Genomic DNA, 13,653 nt, shown 5'->3' with positions numbered 1-13,653 from the left:
AATAATCAATTTCAGTTTAACACTATGGAAAGCAATATTGAAATATGGACATCAGGCATTTAAATCCTTAAATTGTTATACAGACTTTTGTTACACAGATATTAAATATACATCATTGTTTTAAGTTGTTGGATGGTACAGTGTGTCATTTTAAAAATGAATTAGTTTCTTCACAGTATGAAAGCAGATGACATCTGCGCTGAAAATTGAAAAGCGATAAATATAAAAAAGATGCAAAATTTAAAAAAAATATTCACATTGGAATGCATTTACCTTAAAAATATTAACATGCTTCTATTTCAATCAACCATAGAGAAATATATTGCTTAATCTGAACAATGATCACAAATAAAAAGTTTACTCTCATTGCTGCATTTCAAAATATGCTTTGCTTTTCAACAGTTTAATAAAGTATATACACAGATTAAGACATGCTCCTGTGGAGAAAGCGAAGTTAATTTAAAAGGTGCTTTCATTCTATCTGATGGGATTCTATCTAATCTAAGGTGTCTTAGGGTTGCTTATAAGCCTTGGAGGAGGAATTTTAAGTAATTCACAGATATTGTTCCTGACTGGGCGGAGAACATCTAGAGATGCATTCCAATCAGTCTCACAAAGGATGGTCATAACATCATCTAAGTAATCTGTAGCAATAACATCACTATATGATAAGATTGATTCATACATTTTATTAGCAGTCACTTTTCGAACACGTGGAAATCTATGGCACAGAAATATAGCAAGATATGTAAGTGCTTTCCTTTGGCAACTGACAGGAAACTGCAGCAATCCACACAGTACATCAACGGCTGCCATTAATTTTTGAGGATCCTTGGATTTAGATGAAATTTGCCAACAAAGTTCAAGTAACTGTTCTGGAAAAGAATCTCCTTGAGATTCTTCAGGAATCTGAATTATGCCAGATGCTAAAAGATAATCAGACATTCGAAAAAATGGAAGAATAACTCTCACATCTTTTAGGTGGTTATTGAGTATTTGAAGAAGAGTATCACAGACAGATTTTAGCTCCTCTTCATCTGACTGGATGGATGTCAGATAAGCAAGGAAAGAGGACTGAGAATGCTTCACCTAAAGCCAAAGAAAGATGATTAGGGAGGGAAAAAAAATTAGGGAAATAAAAGAAATTATATATACATACTGGCCAAAATATGAAAAATCCTATTTTTCATATTCTAACGATAGTCTTCATATATTGAAACATGAATTACACCAGGCATTGAGAGGTGTCGTGACAGATGTTATTACATTCTTGCTGCAATACAGCTATAAGATTCAATGTGATTCAAAGTAATTCTTTACTTTGAATCACATCAAATCAAACTATGGCGTGTATCTACAACTGGATACATACTACGTTCAAAGACATACCATAAAATCGGCATATCACTCATGTTCCTTAAACCATTTGAAATAAATACATTCAGAACAAGGAACAGCAAATTTGCAAACACATTCAATGTCATAGTGAAAATACACTGAATTAGCTTTGCTTTGCATTAGCAAACCTAACTAATACCTTGTGGAGACACCTTTTGCCTGTAATACAGTCTGACACATCTTAGCATGGACTCCACAAGGTGTTGCCGGGTGTCCTATGGTAGTGCTATCCATGCATTGCACAATGCATCCAGTAATGCCCACATATTGTCAGGTAGATGGTTGTAGTATCGAATGTCCTTTCCTAGTAGGCCCCAAATTCGGCTGATCTCAATTGGGTTGAGATCGGGCGAATCTGGGCAGCCCTGGAAGGATGGAGAATTCATTGTTTCTGAAATTAGCAACCTGATGGGCCTTGTGTCATGGTACTTTATTTTGTTGATAGATGCTGGAGTCAGTGGCGTAGCAGGGGGGGACGCCAGCCAGAAAGGGGTGCCACCACTTACAAACAGTAAGTGTCCAATGTCAACAAATATCTTCTTTCAAAAGGTTGAAAACCTTTTTTTTTTTAATTTATCTTTCTCCACTTAAATTTACAGTTGTTAATTAAAATTTATATTTGGCTCAATTTAATTAATGACAAGATACTTTGATTTTTATATTAACTGACTGCGACTAATATCTGCGTTTAAATTTTTAGTATGTTATTAAGGTACATAAAACTGGGAATCAAAACAATATTCTGCCTTTACAAGTGTGTTTAGTTTAACCACATTTTTGGTGAACACATTTTTACAAAGTATACAGGTGAGCCTTTGTATTTCCTGAAAACTCATTTTTCATTTTGGTTTCTACTTATTTTACATTTCACAGATATTTTCTGTTTTTTAATGAACTTCTTTATACAGGTCCCTAAGTATAAGAACAAAATTAAGCAAAATTGACCCAGTGGATTTAAACAGAGAAAAGCAAAGAAAGCAATGTCTGGACCATTGTTAAAGTATGTAGTATGTTACACCTTCAACATCTAGTGCAGTAGATATTTAGCATGATAAATCAGAAGAGCAAGTACAAGAGTCACCTTCTCAAGATGATCTAACAGAGAAAGTTATTCATCCACTAGTGAAGAAGAATCTAGTGAAAATACACATGAGCAGTGAGGATAAAAAAACAAATGCCAGGAGAAATGATGAAGGATGCTGAATTGTCACTCCAAGAACAGTTAAAAAGGGTGATGTATGAATGCCTGGATAGGTTTTGTCAAGAATTGTAGGTTCATTCGAAAATGATGGATGAAATTCTTTCAACATTTGCCATTATTCAACTGTATAATTTTGTTGTTGAAAAGAAAGAAGAACATGAATTGACTAAGACGTCACTTACAAGCTGTAAAAATAACTGCTGAGGAAGCAAAACAGTAAACAGCTTTGCAGTTTATAGAGTTTTATTAGAAAGTGTGATTTTTTGGAATCGCTGCCAAATTTATTATTATGTTTAAGATTCTTTTTAATGGTATGTGTATCTATAGTTTCTGCGAAAGAAGCTTTTCCAAATTAAAATTAATTAAAAATTACTTCCACTCATCAATAGGTTAGACTAGTTTATCACAAACACAAACAACCCTTCTAACTACATGGTCAAAGTGAGAGGACCTTTAGGCACTTCAGATCACAATTTGGTGATTGGCTCTTCTCCAATGGAACCTTTATCTCATGGCTATTCCCAACCTTGTGTTGTTTGGCATTACAAGAATGCAAAATGGGATGACCTGCGACACTTCTTTTCTTCTTTTCCTTGGTCGGATTACTGTTTCAAAACTTTTGATGTCAACGTTTGCTCAGATCGTGTCAATGAAATTATTCTTGCAGGAATGGAATCCTTTATCCCACACTCACCTTTAAAATCTCGTTCTTTATCTAAACCTTGGATTTCCAATAAATGTGCTAAGGCTGTTCAAGAGAAGAATGTTGCATATCGTAATTGGCTTGTTTCTAATTCTTCAGTTTCATTTTATGCGAGCTTTGGTCGCAACAATTGTAAAGCTGTTATTAATCAGTACAAACTAGAGTTTGAACAGGCTAACAGGCGCCTCCGTAGCCAGGTGGGAAGGAGCAGCAGTGCGTAGCACACCCTTCTTGATTAGACCGGGGTTCGAGCCCGTCACCACCAAATACGGAACATGCAGAAAGGTCAGGGAATGACCACCGCACCGGAGCAATATGGCCTTAGTTGCTAATGCTCCTAAAAAACCAAATAACAACAACAGGCTAACAGTAGAAAACTTGCTTCTTGCCCTAATGGTAGCTGAGCATTCTGGTCTCTTGCCAAAGCTATTGGCCGCAACTTTTGCCCATCTCTGCTCCCACCTCTGTCCAAACCAGATGGTTCTGTTGTCACTTCAGCCAAGGATAAAGCCGACCTGCTAGCATCCCATTTTTCTTCCAACTCATGTATTAATGATCTTGTAAAACACCTCCCACCATTCCCAACATGCTCCATTCAATGCCTCCTCTGGTCTTCCGTCAAAAGGATGTCAGAAGGATTTTGACGAATCTTGATGCTAAGAAAGCTCCAGGTCCTGATGATATTTCTCCGCTTGTTCTCAAAACCTGTGCTCCTGAACTTTCTCCTATTCTTTGCCGCTTTTTTTCACTTTCTTATTCTAAAGGTGTTTTTCCTTCTGCATGGAAATTTGATCATATCCAGCCAGTTCCTAAAAAGGGTGACAAATCCCTCCCATTGCAATTACTTCTACTCTTTCTAAAGTAATGGAGAAATCAATTAACCGCCAACTCTTAAACTACCTAGAAACCTTCCATATGATCAACAATCGCCAGTATGGATTCCGTCAGTGTCAATCCACTGGTGATATTCTGGCTTATGTTACCCATTTATGGACTAATTCAATGGAAAGGTTCGGTGAAACACAAGTAGTTGCTCTTGACATCTCAAAGGCTTTCGATCGTGTTTGGCATAAAGGTCTTCTAAACAAGCTTCCATCTTATGGTTTGCCAACTGTTTTAAGTAATTGGTTATCCAGTTTTCTCTCTGATCGCTCACTGAGGGTGATGGTAGATGGCTCTCTGTCTTCTAACTTCTCCACTAATGCCAGTGTCCCCCAAGGTTCAGTTCTTTCCCCCACTCTTTTCTTCTTGTATATTAATGACCTTCTTCCACTGACTGGAAATCCTATCCATAGTTTTGCCAATGATAGCACATTGCATTCCACTTTCCATTTTGAGAAACCTTGTCCTGCTCAATCAGTTTCAACTTCTCGAAAATCTGCTACCGATTCCTTAAATGCCAATCTTCAGGTAATTCTCCAATGGGGCAAAGACAACTTAGTTGATTTCAACCCTTCTAAAACTCAGTCTTGTCTTATATTATCAACCGGTGAAATACCACCACTTTGCTTATTGGAGGCTTGAAGTGGTGAAACCCATGTTTAGTCTCTAGAGCAAAGTTTCCGGCATTCCCCTCCCCCCATACTTCTCCTTCAACCCATGCACGGTACTAAGTACTATAGGTTTTGATACCTTTCGTGTTTGGGGTTTTCATAAAAAAAAAAATATCTCGCAAAAAGGATTCTTCTGCTCCTATGCTTATTTTTAGTGACACTCCGATTTCTAGGCAAAATGATATATCTCTTTTGGGATTACCCTGACTTCTAATCTCTCTTGGCACAAGCACATTACAAATATTGCTTCCTCTGCATCTAAAAAACTTGGTTTTCTCTTTCGCTATCACCAATACTTTTCTTCCAAACAGCTACTCACTCTGTATAAATCGCAAATCTGCCGTGCCATGGAATATTGTTTCCTCATCTGGGGTAGTGCCCCCAAAACCTCTCTCAGGCTTCTTGATTCCATTCAGAAGAGGGCAGTTAGGCTAATTAATGATTCATCTTTAACAAAGTCTCTCCACTCACTGTCTCTTAGATGCACTGTTTCTGCTGCATGCCTCTTCTACAGATACTACCATGGGCACTGTTCTTCTGAATTGGCTTCTATAATTCCCGCTCTCTCTTTCAAAACAGTCCGAACACGTGCCGCCACTAGCCAACATCCATTTACTGCCCAACTTCAAACTCACAAAACTAACTTTTCATCTTCCTCGTTTATTCATTCAACTGCTGTTTTCTGGAACAACCTTCCTTCATACGTATTTCCTGAAAATTACAGTCTACAGAAGTTCAAGTCCAATGTCAACAAATATCTTCTTTCATCTTCTCAACCTCCAACCCAAGCATGGTACTAAGTACTATAGGTTCTAATACCTCTCGTGTTTTGGGTTTACATAAAAAAAAAATCAAATCTAGCTATATTACTATTGAAAATGAATATGCCAGTAAAATAAATTTTTATGACGTTATCAATAAATTTGATGGAATGAAGACACAAAAATGGAAATTAAATTTCTTCTGTTATTGATTTTCGCATTTTGTATATCTCTTTTTGTTATTATATTAAATATTATGTAAATACACTATACTTAATTCACTGAATTTTTAACATTCCTTGCAAAATGTTCCTTAGTTTTCTATGATTTCTTAAAATCAATTTAGTTTTGAGACTTTTTTTCCAAGTTGATAACATTATTTAAGGGGTGATACCAGAAGGATCCACCCTGGGTGCAAAAGTTTGTAGCTAAGCCGCTGGCTGGAGTTGTCTGGATACACTGTCATCGTGAAGGGATGTACTTGGTCGGTGCTGACAGAAAGGTAAGTGTTCCCATCAGGCTGTTGATTAATGGTGATCAGAGGACCCAAACCACAAAAAAGTTCCAAACTATATCACCACTGCCTCTAATCGTGCTAAACACCAACATTACATTCAGGTGCAATTTACCTTGCTTTCTTCAAAAAGAGATACGCCCATCTTCACGGTAGAGTTGGAAATGGAATTCATCAGACCAGGCAATAGATTTCTATACAGTGATCCAGTGTTCTATATAGTGATCCAGTTGTTGACATGCCCATGCAAGACAGTTCCTTGTGTCTCGAACTGAGCATGTATACCAGTAACAGCTGTTGACGGCCACAGCCTATATGAGCTGACACATATTCCACATGAATATTGGTCTTGCTATTTCTACATTGTGCTTGGGGGTTAGCTGGGCCACTGTGCTGTGTTGCTGCTGTATTATGAGATGAGACTCGTGACACTCACCAAGGGCATCAACCATATGTGGCTGTCTCGCATGTGACCTATGGCTGGTGGTTTGATTCCTGTTGAACCTGTTACGGTAGACTTGTGACAACACAGGTTGGGAGCACTTAAGCATGTTGGCTTTTGTTGAGATACTGACATCTGCATATCCTGCCTCCACAATCGTTTCACAGTTCCTACAGCTCCTTTTTTATGGTTTAGCTGGATGTGGGAATATCTTTGCTTATCGTCATTGAAAGATGACAGTCAAGCAGCATCCCAATGAAATTGTTGTTGTTATAAATGGCTGACATTCTACAGTGTCTGCGGTTAAAGCAATTGATATAATTAACAAAAACTGTTGTTCCATACAGCATTAACCAATGATTAGCTCCATTCCAGAGTTAGGTCATATCTTTCTTCCCTCTACCTTGGAACTATATTCATATGAAATGCCAAGAGTGAGGTATATATAGAGCACCAAGAGACATTCACAATCATACTTGCTTTTCACAATGCCAGAATGCATGTCAGAACAGAGATCACTAATGTTTTGGCCAGTATGTACATACCAACACAAACAAATGATTTTCATAATTTTTACTAGCAATTATGTAATCTGTAATCATATGTAAATAGTAAAGTCATTAATTAATTATCATTACTTATATAATACACTACATAAATTCAAAAAGAATATGAGACATATTCCATCCTATTTTACTATTTAAAGCATATGAAAAAAGGCAAATGTCTTTTTATAATAGCTTTTAGTTCTGTAATCAGCTATTGATGAGTTACTGCTTACTTAAATACTTTCAAGTAAATAGTCTCCCCAAACCATGAAGTGTGCTCCTTCAGAAGAAAGAGTATATTCCTCAATTTGGGGAGTGCTGTTAATTTGAAAATATTTCAATAAATAGCAACAAAATTACAATCAAATGGTGACTATTTATCAGATAATTAAAACTTTTGCCAAAAACACTTTCATTTTGAATATTTAGTTAAAATATTTTATTTGCCTGGAACTAAACTTAATTCAGATATTCATAACACATTACGATCTTCAAATATCATTTGAAAAAATATATAATTGATATAAATTTTAATTAACTAAAATTAATTTTAAAATATCTATATGAAATATATATTTGTTTATAATTTTATGTTACAAAATCAGCAAAGGTGGCTGGCTTCTTTCATGTAAAAAGGTACTACCGTATTGAAAACAATATATTTATGTGGTCATTCAACCAATTTTATGATATTATGGCTTATTAAATTCCTATTTATCTTTAGCAAGCAAAAAGCAAGGAAAGGCATGGAATTTTCATGAGCCACTGCTAACATCCAGTGTAGTGATATTTAAACAGAATACAGTTTATATTACAATGAATTTTAAGACACGGTACATTCAAAGCTAATTTTTGTTTTAGTAGAAGTCATTTAACAAGCAAGAAGATCTGCTGATATCCAGTATGATGATTTTTAAAGAGAACATAGTTTATATTCTCTTTAAAATTCTTCTACAATTTCTTCTATAATTTCTTCTTTAATATTTTTCTACAATTTACATTACAACCTCAAAATTCAAATTATTTTAATGGCAGCAGGACTTATTACTCATATCCATATGTGTATTTATAAGTAGAAGTGTGTTCACAGGCTGAATTTGCACGGTGAAAAATCCAGATTAGCTCAGAGAAAAACCCTTCTCCCTCTGCCTGAGAATGATTAACTACAGATTCAAATCAAGACTTTAGAAATTCTCTCAGTCATCAATGGGAATTGAGCCCGGACTCTTCATTCTTGTCATGCATATTTACAATGGAGAACAAAATTTACATTATAATGAATTTTTAAGACATGGTGCTTAAATGAACTCACAGACTTTCAAACATTCATTTCTATTTATTAGAATTACTTCTATAGGATGAATTACACCAGCCAGTAATTATCAGACTGTGTTCAGGTAGGAAAGGGGAGGGTGGTTGCTCAATTCTGAAGTCAGTGGAAGACAATACGTTATTAACAGGTGTTCAGTGCTGTCTTATGTAGTGGTCTACTTGACCCAACACAAATTTCTTGCTGTAGAAGGAAATAGTGGGGATGGTCTAGCAACTTACGTTAATCTAAGACAGTCCTCTTTTTTGGTAAGCATAGAATCATAGTATCTTGTCAGTGGTTGTCTGAGTGGTGAGAATGAATACATTGTAGTTTTTACTCTCCATACAAAGTTAAAGAGAGTTCAAAAACATTTGAGGCTGAACTATCTGGATTCTTTATGAGCACTAGAATCTCCTTCAAAGTTTTTCAGGGCTGTTGGATTACTTGTCTTGATTACAGTGCCCAGGCATATCTCTCAGCAGACTGAGACTGTACCCACAGAGTGTGACACATTTTTTCTCTAAATAAAGTTACTGCAAACTTTTTAAAATTTTGTCTGCACTCAAATTGTCATGTACATTTTTAATATATATTTCAGTTCTCTTCTGCTATTTTTGTTAGAGCATCCTTGTTCTTTTGTGCTGGACTGGTATTAATTATGAAATTTACTTGGGAGCTTACAAGGTGACCATCAAGCAAAGACATTTTTTGTGATAATTTTGAGGTTTATTGCTTAACAGCATTTGTAATTTATACTAAATGAATAAATAGTTTTAATTACCTTAATTATGAAGGTTTGTTTAATTCCGAATTTATCTAAATATTACCAGACTGCCTCAAACTTACTGGTGGCAGCAGCTCAATATACATTGAGTTACAACCACAAGTGTGGAGGAAACTTTATACGTAACAGCTCAAGAGTTCAGTTACATTCAACCACAGAAGAAGGAAACATTCTAAAACAGTAAGATAAGTATAAGATGAGGATAAGTATAATTCTTGAATATTTTCTTTTATGATTGGGTAGGTGTATAATTAATATTATAAGTACTTATAAATTTCACATAATATATATATAGGTTAATTACTATATCTGCTGACAGTAGCATGTCACTATTATATTTGCATCTGACACAATGCTACTGTTGTAGTAGTGCAGTACTGAGTAGACCTGCACGTCTAATTTTTTAATGAAATTATCCCAAGCGTGGCAAAGAACATAGTCTTGGCAGAGAAGATGCGTTAACATGTGAAAGGGGAAGATTGCTAAAGGCATTGGCACTTCTATAAATCAAGGCTCTACTGCTTGTATTGTAGGTGGCATGAATGCTAAAGTAGATGCCTTTTTGTGTGAGAGGTACAGAGAGAGTGAGAAAATAAAGTGAAAATTTAACAGTTTCATGCACAAATTTGTCACTGCCCTTAAGAGAAAAAAATCAGGGTGCTCATGAAATACAAGGTGACCATCAAGCAAATTGGGGGCTAGAGCATACCATTTTTAACTGGTGGATTGCCATGATTGTTAAGAGCGGAAGATGCTGAGTCTTCTTGGCAACTATTGTCAGATAAATAGGGAATATTTAATTAATAAGAGTTGGTGGAATTCAACCACAGTACATATTCCAGGAACAAAAGCTAGTGATACTGTATTATACAATTATATTTTAAGGGCACAAAAGGTAAGATGGTTTTACATGCCAATACTAATGATGTTAAGCATAGGAAATCTGAGAATTAGTGGAGTCACCCATGGTTCGGCATTGGGTCCATTGTTGTTTTGTATATTTATCAATGATATTGATAAAGGTATATCACGCTTAATGTCGAAGTCAGCAGATGATACAAAGAATGGCAGGGTTTTTAATGGCAGTAATGACAGAATGCTACTACAAAAGATCTAGAAATTCTGGGCAGATGGGCTGAGAAGTGGCAACTGAAGTTTAACATTGACATATGCAAAGTACTGCATATGAGTAGAAGTAACCTCAGAGAAATGTACCAACTACACTCAGGGTGGTAGAGAATGAAAAAGACCTGGGTGTAATTGTGCAGTCAGAAATGAAGTTTACAGGAATTTTGCTAGTAGGGATGAGGTGATTCTCCCTTTGTATAAAGCAAAGGTCAGGCTGTGCCTTGAGTACTGTGTACAGGTCTGGAGGCCTCATTTTAGGAAAGATGTAGAGTTACTAGAATGAGCACTGAGAAGGGCAACAAGATTGGTGAGGGGAATGAAGGGATCTTCTTACCAAGAAAGGCTTAAGTTCTGCAAATTGCAGAATCTGGAGACTAGGCACCTGCGAGGTGATCTGACTGAGGTGTATAAGGCCTTGAATGGTTTGAGCAGGCTCAATGCTGATGGGATACTTCCTCTTGCCCAGATTATAAACCTGAGGAGACAAATTGAGAATAGACAGTTGTAGAATAGATGTGTGGAAATTTGCCTTTAGCCAGTGGGTAGTTGATTGCTGGAACAAACTTCCACTGTTGTGGAAGTTGAAAGCTTAAATAAAATTGTGGACAAACTGTTAGAGCAAATGAATGTGTGAAATGGGATTTTTTTTTTTTTTTTTGGCTGATGCTGTATAAGCTTGCTTTCTTGCATTTATACCTCTGCTAATGCTAATTTACATAACAATTATGAGGTGATTCTTGAGAAAAAGCTGTGGGTTAGGCCTGAATTTGAAAGTTTTGGAATTTTGTTAAGGCATTATTTGAGAGAATCCATGATGAGCCTTGTTAATCAAATGAGCCCTGGAGAGACTGTGCAAAGCTCATGAGATAAAAAACTTCCTAGCCTGATCAGTGCCTGTTGTTAAAAGAAGTTATATTTTTTATCCAGTCAGTTTACGCTTGAACAGAAGGAGCATAAGAAGATTTGCTGACACCATTTAGACAGCATTAAGCAAAAATGGAACTGATATTTGTATTAATTCTGGTGACCTGGAAAGCACGGTGGGAGGGGATCACAAGGCCTGTTACTGGTGTAAGACTGTGTAAGAATTACTAAAAACATAAAACAAGCACACATTTGCTTATATACCATACATAGTAAATAAATTTAATGAATATGAAGTACAGTGGTGCCTCGCAATTTGACTATAATCCGTCGCCGAATTAGAGTCGAATTGCGGGTCAATATTTTCCATATAAGTTTATGGAAAATTGATTAATTCGTTGTTGGAGAGAAATACACAGTATTATTGACTTTACTATATTCTACCATATAATAAACGAAATTAAAAAATACATAATGAGTACATACATTTCATTGAGCCTTAGATGTTGGAAGGATGTTTTATTTATCTTGTTCTACCCTTTCTCTTCTCCTCTTGGCTTGAATGGGGATGAGGAATTGATCAAGGGTGGAGTGTCTCTCCCTCTTTTTCAAGATAGCCTTGAAGTGATGCATAGTAGTGTTGTTAAACAAGTCTGTCATTCTAGTTACAACAGCAGTGTTGGGGTGCCATTTTAAACAAGCAGACTGCACCTTCTCCCAATGGAATAAAATTTCTTTAATGGCAGCTGTTGGCCTTTTTCCCTGTCTTCTTCTTCTTCTTCAAGTGAAATTTCCTTTTCTCTCTCTTTTGCTTCCTGTTCGCTGAGTGTTTTGAGTTCTTCCACGGTTGGTTCGTCATCGTGATCCTCCACAAGCTCTTCCACATCAGCCTCATCAACTTCTCGCATGGCCGCAGCTGCTTCTGATTCTTCAGCGGCTTGGACTGCATTGTTGTCATCCAGAAAAAAGGAAGAAACGAGTTTCTTCCATGATGCACGAAGGGTCCTCTGTGTCACTCCCTCCCAGGCAGTTTTAATAAAGGAAATGGAGTGAAGAATACTGTATTGAACTCAGTCTTCCAGAACTCCTTCAGTGTCTTATCAGAAGAATGAGTCACTTCAAAAAGCTGTGAAAACAAAGCCTTGGTGTAAAGTTTTTTAAAACAGGCAATTACTTCTTGATCCATGGGTTGGATCAGTGATGTGGTGTTTGGAGGCAAAAACTGGACTTTGATGAAATCAAAGTCAATTTCAAGAATGTTTGCCAAGTCTTGGGGGTGGGCACTAGCATTGTCAAGAATCAGCAGTGCTTTCAAAGGTAAATTGTTGTCAATGAGGAATTTTTTTATGCTCGGGGCAAACTCCTCAAAAATACAATCTTTGAAGACTTTCTGGTCTACCTAGGCTTTTGCATTGGATCTCCACATCACTGGCAGTTTGGACTTGATGATTTTCTTCCCAAAGCAGCGAGGATTTTTAGAGTGGTAAACGAGAAGTGGCTTTACTTTAAAGTCTCCGCTTGCATTTGCTGCCAATAACAAGGTAAGCCTATCTTTCATAGGCTTATGTCCTGGGAGCGTCACTTCTTCTTGCGTGATGTATGTTCGATTTGGTAAGCGCTTCCAAAATAACTCAGTTTCATCCCCGTTAAAAATTTGCTGCGGTAAGTAGCCTTCCTTCATGATTAAATCTTCAAATTTTTTCACCAACTCTTCTGCAGCCTTTTTATCTGCACTAGCTGCTTCCCAGTGTCTGAGAACACTATGGATACCTGTTCTACCTTTGAATCTGTGAAACCACCCACGATTTGCCTTGAATTCATCAGTTTGATCTGAGATACGTCCTGAAATTTTCTTCTGCAATTCTTCAAAAATTAACCTAGCCTTCTCACAGATCATTGGCCGAGTTACTGGATCTCCTTTCATCTGTCTTTCTCTAATCCAGGTAAGAAGCAGCTTTTCCATTTCTTCATTGATTAAAGATCTGTTTCTGTCAGAAATTTTCATTGCTCCAGCGAACACCCTAGCATCTATAATCTTGTCTCTTTGTTGCCAAAAAGTTGCCACGGTTGACCTAGGGACACCATACTCTTGAGCTACATTTGTAATTGTTCTACCTTTCTGCACTTTTTCTATAATTTTTCTTCTTTTCTATGCTCAACCAAGTGTGTTTCTTTCCTGAATTATTCCACTGTTCACTTCTCTTTGGACCCATTATCAAATTTCACTCAAAAAATAAATAACTGCCAAAGCACAAAATTTTTTACTTTATGAGAAATGCAGAATTATAAATTAGCACAAACAACTAGAGCAAACGTGAACTCAGACTACGATTATTAACAAGATAATGTTGTCTCATAACTGAGGAAGAACTGACGGCATACCTGTAGCTATCTTTGAGGGCGGCTAACGTAGCTGAACGATTGAGGGATCTATTCCCGCTTTAT

The 13,653-nt window shown here is 36.5% G+C and overlaps 1 protein-coding gene across 1 annotated transcript in view; it reads right to left on the bottom strand.

Annotated features, from left to right (window-relative positions):
* Positions 1 to 442: 442 nt before the first annotated feature.
* Tbcd (tubulin folding cofactor D) overlaps positions 443 to 13,653 on the bottom strand; it is a 256,208-nt gene continuing 242,997 nt past the window's right edge. The window contains exon 15 of the mRNA XM_090389645.1: positions 443 to 1,089. Within this exon, the coding sequence (XP_090245771.1) occupies positions 502 to 1,089 (588 nt within the window). The 3' untranslated portion in view covers positions 443 to 501. The remainder of the gene's footprint in view (positions 1,090 to 13,653) is intronic.

The sequence above is a fragment of the Mastigoproctus giganteus genome, chromosome 2, assembly GCF_048544385.1.
Source record: "Mastigoproctus giganteus isolate SK-2022 chromosome 2, ASM4854438v1, whole genome shotgun sequence".
Lineage (NCBI taxonomy): Eukaryota > Metazoa > Arthropoda > Arachnida > Uropygi > Thelyphonidae > Mastigoproctus > Mastigoproctus giganteus.
The sequence above is the reverse complement of the archived record's forward strand: the minus strand, read 5'-3'. Positions and strand labels throughout refer to the sequence as shown.